Source organism: Parambassis ranga, chromosome 24 (assembly GCF_900634625.1).
Source record: "Parambassis ranga chromosome 24, fParRan2.1, whole genome shotgun sequence".
In the NCBI taxonomy this organism is placed as follows: domain Eukaryota; kingdom Metazoa; phylum Chordata; class Actinopteri; family Ambassidae; genus Parambassis; species Parambassis ranga.
Genome location: NC_041043.1, coordinates 13,056,874 through 13,066,959, shown reverse-complemented (window position 1 = coordinate 13,066,959; position 10,086 = coordinate 13,056,874). Strand labels below are relative to the sequence as shown.

Here is a 10,086-nt window from a genome sequence, read left to right as displayed (position 1 = left end):
TTTTCTAATCATCAATTAGCCTTTTAAACACAATTAGCTAACACAGTGTACAGAATACAGGAGTGATGGTTGCTGGAAAAGTGCCTCTGTATTCCTTTGTATATATTCCATTAAAACTAGAATAGTCATTTACCACATTAAAAATGTCTAGACTGTATGTCTGATTACTTTAATGTTATCTATGTTTTTCTGACCCCAAACTTTTGAACGGTAGTTTAAATTTGTACAAGTGTTGTCAAGCCTGACAAGTACATTAACATCATCCACTGTATCGTCAATAAACTAGAATTTTCACTTTTTTGACAATGTCACCAAAAATCTATATAATTCTGAAACAATGTCAACTTTGCATCAAAAGTGACATAACTTACCGGTTGACACCTTATGACAACTGTCATAAGCATTCATTGATGTTCATGACAGGTGTCATGTCATGTTTATGGCAGCGTCATGTCAGCCTTATGCACACCCATTCTAATAAAGTGTTGCCAAATATTTTAACATTGCTTATTATTGTATTTTATTTAAACTTTTTAATATTTCTAGTTTATTTTTAATGCTTTAAAGACAGGAATTGTGGAGGCATCATCCTTATTTTTATTATCATATATATATATACATTACACACCAATAACTGACCCTTAAAGAATCTGCAGTAAAATCCAGTTTTTATATAGATGAATAAATGATAAAAAGAAACAGCCACAGAGAAAATTTTTCTCTATTTCCTATATTTATTACTTGAAGTACATGCTCCACATCACACTTACATATGTGTAATAATTTTTACTTGACAAAAAAATCTGATTATTTCCTCCATAACTTTTCAAACAGTAGTCAGTGCAGTTTACAGTTAGTAAAATCACCTTGAAATATTTTCCCAGTTATGATCATTCTGAAAGCTGATCTGAACCAGCTGTAGAAGAAAGCATAAATAAATGGATTAAGCATTGAATTTGATAATGAGAGCCGCCAGAGTGTTTCAGTCACAGGAGTGGGTACTGTGCCACCAGTAAGAGGCAGAAAGGTGAAGGAAAGAAAGCAAAGGAAGAAAGGACTCCAGCAGAAAATAAACACTCCCAGAACTATAGCCAGAGTTTTGGTGGCCTTCCTCTCCATTTTACTGACAGCTGGTCCACTCTTTGTTGTGTTGTGGATGCTGCGCGCCTGTCTCTGTGCAACAAGGAAAATCTTTAGGTAGATACACAACATTATGATCACAGGGAGGTAAAAGGATAAAATAGATCCAATAGTGTTTGTCATGAGGGCTTCTATTATACACCTATCCTCACAGTTTTCACTGTTTAATCCAGCAATTATAATCACAATCCCAGTCAGAACAGAAACCCCCCAGCATATCAGTATCATGATCACAACAACACGGTGATTGATTGTAGCTCTGTATGTCAGAGGCTGACACACTGCATAGTATCTGTCAACAGAAATACAAACTAGGTTCAGAATAGAACACGTGCTGAGACAAATATCAAAGCTGCCTCGTACTTTGCAGAGTAAACTTTCAAAATACAGACAAGATTTGACAGAAAACACCATGCTGAGAGGAAAGACAATAATCCCAACCATCAGGTCAGTCACACCCAGAGAGAGGATGAGAGAGTTAGTAGGAGTGTGCAGCTGTTTGAAGTAAATAATAGAGATTATAACAAGCAGGTTTCCACATATAGTGATAAGAGATAATAAACCAGTAAAAACATAAAATAATCCACATATAGTGGAATGGCTGTTTGCCGGTATGTTATTAAAGTTAACAATCTCAGAGCACTGATATGTGTCAGTCCCTACATCAGTCCAGTTGATACTAACTTCTGTTTTCATGTCTTCGGCCACCTACGTAAAATAAGATAAAAATGTATTAATACTGGAGGAAATTCTTTTGCCAGTAGAAATTTAAGAGCAGCTTATAAATTATGAATTAAATAAGAAAACTATCAACATGAACATCTATAGACATTGTATATTGTACAGCAATAACAAGGTAAGGCTATAAGGTAATGACAGTTCAATACAGTTCATATTCCTATTAATACAGAAATACAAACCAGACAAATCATAATACATACTGTGCATAGTTTACCCGTGTCAGTTATCATCCAGTACATCTGTGTTAAAGGCTGTCTCTGCATGAATGCTGGCTGGCTCATGTATCACTGTGCAGAACCTTAATACTTATCAGACTCTATCTAATTACCATATTGTTGCACAACGAAGGAGGAGGAGACCATGATAATTAATGTGACCAATCAAACCATGTATATGTTTAAAAAAAAAAGATCTGTCCCATGTCTGTCACCAAACAGCAGCATCATAACATTTCTGCATGTGACTGAAAATAAAGGAACACATTGAACGATTTTTTTTGTGTAGAAGTCGCAACAAATAAACTCAAAATTGTTATAGCATCCTGACCAACTAGCTATGGATTGTACATTCATGTAATATTAGTATATGAATTCTCAGACAGTCTAAAACCTGTGTTTAAACATAAGAGGATGTAGAATAAGATTATCTGTTAGATAAATGTGTGATAATCTGCTGTATAAACAACATCCTCAGTGTTGCCTCATGCTCTTCAGTGTCTACTCCATGGACAACACATTTACACAAAAACTGGGTTGCAGGGGCAGCAGTCTAAGTAGAGACACCTATAATTTCCTATCACTGGACACTTATTCTGGGGGAATCCCGAGGCATTCCTAGGCCAGCTGAGAGTCTCTCCACTGCATCCGGGGTCTCCCCACGAGGTTTCCTCCTGGTAGGACATGCCCGGAACACCTGCCCAGGGAGGTGTCCAGGGGGCATCCGAAAGAGATGCCTAAGGCCGGTCAGCTGCCTCCTCCTAATGTTGGGGGAGAGCTCCTGCCCCAACTGGAGGCGTTTGTCTATCTCGGTTTTGTGAGGGAAGGATGAAGTGGGAGATTGATAAGCGGATTAGTGCAGCTTCTGCAGTAATTTGGCTGATGTTCTGGTAAGTTGTGGTTGAGAAAGAGCTGAGTCAAAAGACAAAGCTCTTAATTTATCAGTCAATCTACGTTCCTTCTCTAACCTACAGTCACAGGCTCTCGGTAGTGAGCGAAAGAATGGGATTGAGAATACAAGCGGCCGAAATGAGTTTTCTTCAAAGGGTGGCTCGGCGCTCCCTTAGCATAGGGCCTCGGACCCCATACTTTCAGAGTACCTCACACAGCATGCCACTATGGACACAGTTGAACCTCTTCTCCAAATCCACAAAACACATGTGGACTGGTAGGGTGAACTCCCATGAACCCTTGAGTACCCTGCGAAGGGTATAGAGCTGGTCCAGTGTTCCACATTTGGTCCACCTGAATCTGAGGTTCGACTCTAAGCCGAAATTTCCTCTCTTGTACTCTGTCATTGACTTTCCCTAGGGAGGTTGATGACTGTGATCCCCCTTTAGTTAAAGCAAACCCTCCAATCCGACTTCTTGAACACCACCACGGTCCACCAGCCCAGAGGCATTGCCTCCGATTGCCACGCCAGTCCAGTGTTTCTTTCTGTCTAGCGTGTTTTGTTTCCTGTGGTATGGCCTTGTTGACTGTTTTACTTTAAATGTCCGGTCTCCCTTGTCATCCCACCTGTTTTGATTACCTGCTCAGCCCTGATTTTCTTCTGTTTCTTGTTGTCTGTGTCTACTCTACTCTGTGATTCCTTTTGTCTGTGCCAGATTGTCTTTGTTTCCCGAGTTCCTGTAGATCAGTTTGTTAGTTGTTTTTTAAGTAAGTTTGTTTCTTGTGCTTTTTGGTACTTTCTTTGTGCCACCACCCTGGAAATAATCTTAAAAGTTTTTTTTTTTTTTTTTTGCACTTGCCAAAAAGTCCTGCGTTTGGGTCCTTCCTCACACAATCCCTGCCAGCCCCACAACATCCACAGACTTAAGGTCTTAGTCTTGCTGGCATAGAGCTTTTTTACTTTCTCTGCAATTTCAACCTGGGTGATAATGAGTCCACCACTGAGTCCTTTACCTCTGCTTCCTCGATGGAAGACATGTTGTTAGGATTGAGAAGGTTCTCAAAGTATTCCTTCCAGTGCCCAATAACATCACCGGTTAAGCTCATCAGCAGCCTATCCTCATTGAACACAGTGTTGGTGAAGCACTGGGTTCCCTTTCTGAGCTGCCTGATGGTTTGCCAAAATTTTCTCAGGTCTGTTTAAAAGTCATTCTCCATGTCCTCACCAAGCTCCTCCCACACCCGAGTTTTTGCCTCAGTGACAGCCGTTGGCTAAGTCCACTTGGCCCACCGATATCTGTCAGCTTTCTCTGGTGTCCCACAAGTCAACCAAGCTTGATGGCCTCCCACACCCGAGGGTCCTGCCGCCTTAACATTGGAGTCAAAAAACATTGCAGACTCAGACTCTATCTCCCTCACCTCCATCGGATTGCAGTCGAAGCTCTGCAAGACGCACACGCACTGTGTAATACCATAGTGGGCCTGAATAAGGTCTGAATTTTACAATGTACCACCTAGCAGTTTGGAGGACAACAAAGAAGCCGGGTTAAACTGAATTGAGCGCGAACACGTGTGTGATAGCCAGATTTGAAAATAGTCTGAATGTATCCAGCTTAAAAGCTATCCGGATTCAATCCCACTCTAGCTGGAGTGACTTTTCACACAAGCCTTTCTGCCACGACAAGGCCTCGATCCTAAAAAAGGGTCAGTAGATGTACAAGTAGGCAGACGTAGGCATAGAGGTTGACTGTCATGTTCAGTAGTTTATCATTTATAAATGGAGTTGTTTAAATTCTATGTTTTTTGTGTAAAAGCGTAATACACAATCATCTGATTGTTTGGGTGCTCCTTTTAAGCAAAAACAACCTCAGATGAAGAACCACACCTGGAGGACTGAAAAAACGGTTAACTAGACTTTACCAGCTCCCTAGTACAGACTTTCTAAAAATGCCCAGTTGTGTGGATATGTGAATACAATAACTTATTTATCATGTAAAAGTACCAGCATTTAGATTTTTTCTTGGCTGTTACTGTATGAATATTTCACATTAGTTATTTTTAGGTTTAAAAAGTTCACTTCTGTTCCTGTCTATCCTCCCTCCTTTCTACATGTCTGTGCTAAAAAACATATATACATATATATATATAAACATATACATATATATATATATACACGTGTATATATATATATATATATATATATTCAGCTTTTATGTTGGTGAAATGAGTAATAAGAAATATCTACTATCTTTAGTATATGCTCCACAGAAACACTTTATTAATCATTTTACTTCAAAGTAAAATAACAATCAGTGCAGCTTACAGTTAGAAAAATCACCTTGAAATATTTTCCCAGTTATGATCATTCTGAAAGCTGATCTGAACCAGCTGTAGAAGAAAGCATAAATAAATGGATTGAACATTGAGTTTGATAATAAGAGCCACCTGAGTGATTCAATCACAGCAATGGGTGCTGATCTTTTGGTCAGAGGCAGAAAGGTGATGCAAAGAAATAAAGGACACAAGCATAAAAGAAACACTCCCATCACTACAGCCAGAGTTTTGGTGGCCTTCCTCTCCATCTTACTGACAGCTGCTCCACACTTTGTTGTGTTGTGGATGCTGCGCGCCTGTCTCTGTGCAACAAGGAAAATCTTCAGGTAGATACATAAAATTATGATAGCTGGGAAAAAAGGATAATATAGATCCAACAGTGTTTGTCATGAGGACTTGTAATAAACACCTGTTCCCACAGTTTTTATTGTTTATCCCAGCAAGTATAACCCCAATCCCAGTCAGAACAGAAACCCCCCAGCACATCATGATTGATTGTAGTTCTATATGTCAGAGGCTGACACACTGCATAGTATCTGTCAACAGAAATACAAACCAGGTTCAGAATAGAACATGTGCTCAGTGAAACATCAAAGCTGCCTCGTACTTTGCAGAATAAATTCTCAAAATACAGACACGATTTGACAGAGAACGCCATGCTGAGAGGAAAGACAATAATCCCAACCATCAGGTCAGCCACAGCCAGAGAGAGGATGAGAAAGTTAGTAGGAGTGTGCAGCTGTTTGAAGTAAATAATGGAGATTATAACAAGCAGGTTTCCAGACACTGTGATAATAGCTAATAAAACAATAAAAACATATAATAATGCACATAAAGGGCTGTTATCCAGAATGATACTGAAGTTAACAACCTCAGAGCACTGATATATGTCAGTCCCTACATCAGTCCAATTGATAGTAACTTCTGTTTTCATGTCTTCAGTTACCTAGATAAAATAAGATAAAACTGCATTAATTGTGGAGGAAATTCTTTTGCCAGAAAAAATTTAAGAGCAGCTTATAAATTGCAAATTAAACAAGAAAGATGGCAGCATGAACATCTATAGGCATTGTATATTGTACAACAGTGATATAAGGTAAGGATATAAGGATATTATAAGGATATAAGGTAATGACAGTTCAATACAGTTCATATTATTATTAAAACAGAAATACTGAGACAACTCATAATACATACTGTACATAGTTTACCAGTGTCAGTTATCATCCAGTACCTCTGTGTTAAAGGCTGTCACATGTATCACTGTGTGGAACTTAAATACTTATTAGACTCCATCTAATTACCATATTGTTGCACAACCAGGCACAGGAGACCATGACAATTAAACTGACCAATCAATTTGTGTGTGTGTGTTTTGTATCCCTCCATATGTTTACCAAACTTAACAATAACTCAGACACTGAAAGACATTTTGAAATTTTAATATAATCAAATATATTTACAAATATAAATATAGCACGAACATTTCTGCCTGTGTTTCGTTATATGACTAATAATGTTGTTAAGGGTTAAGACATAGTGTCATGGTTTTTTATTTAAAAATGAAGTGGATAAAACTTTCTGGGTCTGCGTATCGGCACATAGTGTGTTTGTTGTGTAAATGCAGAAGCATGGTCAGTCTTGAGGTGAGAGCCGCTGACATACAGAGTGGATGAGTCTAAAAACTACCAGAGGATTTCTCGTTAAGTAGTGAATTCAGAGTTTGATGCTTTATAACATAACATGTTTCTGAGGTTTTCTGAAGGTAATGCTTCGTAAGGAATGTTTATGTGTCTCTTAATGTTAGTGTAGGAAGTGTAGAAGATCGCTATTAACATGTTAGCATTCGCTGTATGCTACTGTATCTAACTACGCCTCCCCGCTCATCTTGTCATCCTCATCTCTGCCCAGTGACCCATTTCCCAGGCTGCAAACTGACTGTTGTGAGGCCGTGAGTAAACTGCTCATTTGCATTTGTTTATTTTTTGGTTTGCTTTTCAAGTAAAGAGGTCACTCAGGTTTAGACCTCAAAACAAACAAGCATCGTCTCAGGCCTGCAACATTTTTTGTTAATTTAGAAGGATGTGTGTGTATGTGTGTGTGGGGTAAAGTGAAAAGAGTGAGCTGCTTTTCCAAATACTTGGTAAAAAATATTCTTAGAAAATTTGTAATTCATAGCTTCCTGCTAAGTGAAGGCACTAAGTTTTAATACAAAAGAGAGACCTCGGTTACAGGTGATACAGTCAGCCTTTATTCTTTATTCTTACTTTTGCTGAGGTAGACAGCAAAAGAAGCTTCCACACATCCCTCCTGTCTCCCTCAGCATTATGTGGTAGTAAACACAGCACTATCAGGCAAAGCCTCTTTCTTCAGTGTTGGAATTTATCACTTAAGAGATTAAATGTAGCACTGTTTTTGTCTGCTGAATTTACTTAGCCTCCTAATTAAACTATTAAAGGAAGTTAAACAGCATGTTCCTTGTTATCACACCTACAGCATTGGCTTATGGGTCAGATTATTGTTATTGCCCCTATCTTCTGTGAACTTAACACATAATGAACATCCTTACAGGTTATATAGTAATGAGACTGTGTTATATATATATATATATTTTAACACACAATTATTTAACCATGAAAGTACTCATTTAATAACTAATGAGTTATAGGAATTAATCAAATAATAAGAAATAATAACCACATAGAACATAGAACAGTTGTATATATTTAATGCTTTAAATACATTCTCCACAGCACATATGAGTGTAATTGTTTTTACTTAAAGAAAAACAGAAATTTCCTTCATCACATTTCAATCAGTAGTCAGTGTAGCTTATAGTTAGTAAAATCACCTTGAAATATTTTTCCAGAAATGATCATTCTGAAAGCTGATCTGAACCAGCTGTAGAAAAAAGCATAAATCAGTGGATTCAGCATTGAATTTGATAATGCAAGCCACCTGAGTGACTCAATCAAAGAAATAGGTGCTGCACCATTGGTCAGAGGCAGAAAGGTGAGACAAAGAAAGAAAGGAGACCAGCAGAAAAGAAACACTCCCAGAACTATAGCCAGAGTTTTGGTTGCCTTCCTCTCCATCTTACTGACAGCTGCTCCACACTTTGTTGTGTTGTGGATGCTGCGCGCCTGTCTCTGTGCAACAAGGAAAATCTTCAGGTACATGCAGAGCATTATGATCACTGGGAGGTAAAAGGATAATATGGGTCCAATAGTGTTTTTCATGAGGATTTCAATTAGACACCTGTTCCCACAGTTTTTACTGTTTAATCCAGCAATTACAATCCCAATCCCAATCAGAGCAGAAACCCCCCAGCATATCAGGATCATGATCACAACAACACAGTGATTGATTTTAGCTCTGTATGTCAGAGGCTGACACACTGCATAGTATCTGTCAACCGAAATACATCCCAGGTTCAGAATAGAACACGTGCTGAGACAAATATCAAAACTCCCTCGTACACTGCAGAATATTCCGTCAAAATACAGACAAGATTTGAAAGAGAACACCATGCTGAGAGGAAAGAGAATAATCCCAACCATCAGGTCAGCCACAGCCAGAGAGAGGATGAGAGAGTTAGTAGGAGTGTGCAGCTGTTTGAAGTAAATGATGGAGATTATAACAAGCAGGTTTCCACATGTGGTGATAACAGCTAATAAACCAATAAAAACATATAATAATCCACATATAGTTGATTGGCTGTTTGCTAGTATGTTATTAAAGTTAACAGTCTTAGAACATTGATATGTGTACGTCCCTACATCAGTCCAGTTCACAGTAACTTCTGTTTTCATGTCTTCAGTCACCTACAATTCAATACAGTTCATATTATTATTATTACAGAAATACAGAGACAAATCGTAATACATACTGTGCATAACTTACCATGGATGAATGCTGGCTGTCACATGTGTCATTGTTCAGAACCTAAATACTTATCAAACACCATCTAATTACCATATTGTTTCACATCCAGGGATTATTCTGACCAATCATGTTGTGAATTGTTTGTTTAGACCTCCCTTATGTTAAGTTTCAGTCCCAACTAATGTATACATTTGAAAAACATTTTTTTGATTAGTTGTCATAATTCATTTGAGTCTCCCTTACTTTAGTTTATTTACTTAATTTATTTACTTATTTACTTAATTTTATCTTAGTTTTTATCTTATTGCATGTTAATTGTTATATGTTCTTTGTATGCACCAATCACTAAGGCAAATTCCTAGTAATGTGAACCCCCTTCACTTACATGGCAATAAACATGATTCTGATTCTGATTCTGATTCAGAAAGTCAGAAAAGCCAGTTTTACTTGAAGTGTATCGTTCACCTGCCGCTGCTTATTCAGAGTTTCTGCTGGAGACTTCTTATCAAGTTAAGTGCTCAGTACAGATAAAGTCATTATAGTGGGTGACTTTAACATTCATATGGATGTCGACTATGACCGTCTTAAGACTCCCTCTTAGATTTAGTAGGGTTCTCTCTGATAGTAAATGAACCCACACACTGTCACAATAACACCTTTGATCTGGTTCTCACCTATGGCCTAGAAACTGAGAACCTGCTAGTGTGGTCTCAAAATCCTGTCCTTTCAGACCACTCATAATAAACATTTGATTTCACTCTTCTAGACCTATAAGCATATGAGAAAATGGTCTATTACAGCAGATGTCTGTCTGAAGATGCCGTATCACAGTTTAGGACAGCAATCCCACCATTACTCCTTACAGTCCCATGTATAAGTA

General features: G+C 38.1%; 2 protein-coding genes and 1 pseudogene across 2 annotated transcripts; all 3 read right to left on the bottom strand.

Moving 5' to 3' along the window:
- Positions 1-837: 837 nt before the first annotated feature.
- Positions 838-4,412, bottom strand: LOC114429083 (trace amine-associated receptor 1-like). The gene is made up of 3 exons (XM_028397931.1): positions 4,279-4,412; positions 4,002-4,155; positions 838-1,848 (listed from the first exon to the last, which is right to left on the bottom strand). Exons 1-3 carry the CDS (start codon positions 4,410-4,412, stop codon positions 838-840), a joined length of 1,299 nt encoding a protein of 432 aa, XP_028253732.1.
- An 884-nt stretch (positions 4,413-5,296) lies between these two features.
- Positions 5,297-6,255, bottom strand: LOC114429082 (trace amine-associated receptor 1-like; annotated as a pseudogene).
- A 1,888-nt stretch (positions 6,256-8,143) lies between these two features.
- On the bottom strand, positions 8,144-9,133 carry LOC114428975 (trace amine-associated receptor 1-like). Its single transcript, XM_028397790.1, has one exon. The coding sequence runs from the start codon at positions 9,131-9,133 to the stop codon at positions 8,144-8,146; it is 990 nt and encodes a 329-aa protein (XP_028253591.1).
- Positions 9,134-10,086: the final 953 nt, after the last annotated feature.

Coding starts and splice junctions, on each gene's coding strand:
- LOC114429083 (XM_028397931.1), bottom strand. CDS start 4,412: ATGGAGGTGAGGGAGATAGAGTCTGAGTCTGCAATGTTTTTTGACTCC. Junction 4,156..4,278: donor GAGAAAGCTGACAGATATCG/GTGGGCCAAGTG, acceptor GCAAACCATCAG/GCAGCTCAGAAAGGGAACCC. Junction 1,849..4,001: donor CTTCCATCGAGGAAGCAGAG/GTAAAGGACTCA, acceptor TATTTTACGTAG/GTGGCCGAAGACATGAAAAC.
- LOC114428975 (XM_028397790.1), bottom strand. CDS start 9,133: ATGAAAACAGAAGTTACTGTGAACTGGACTGATGTAGGGACGTACACA.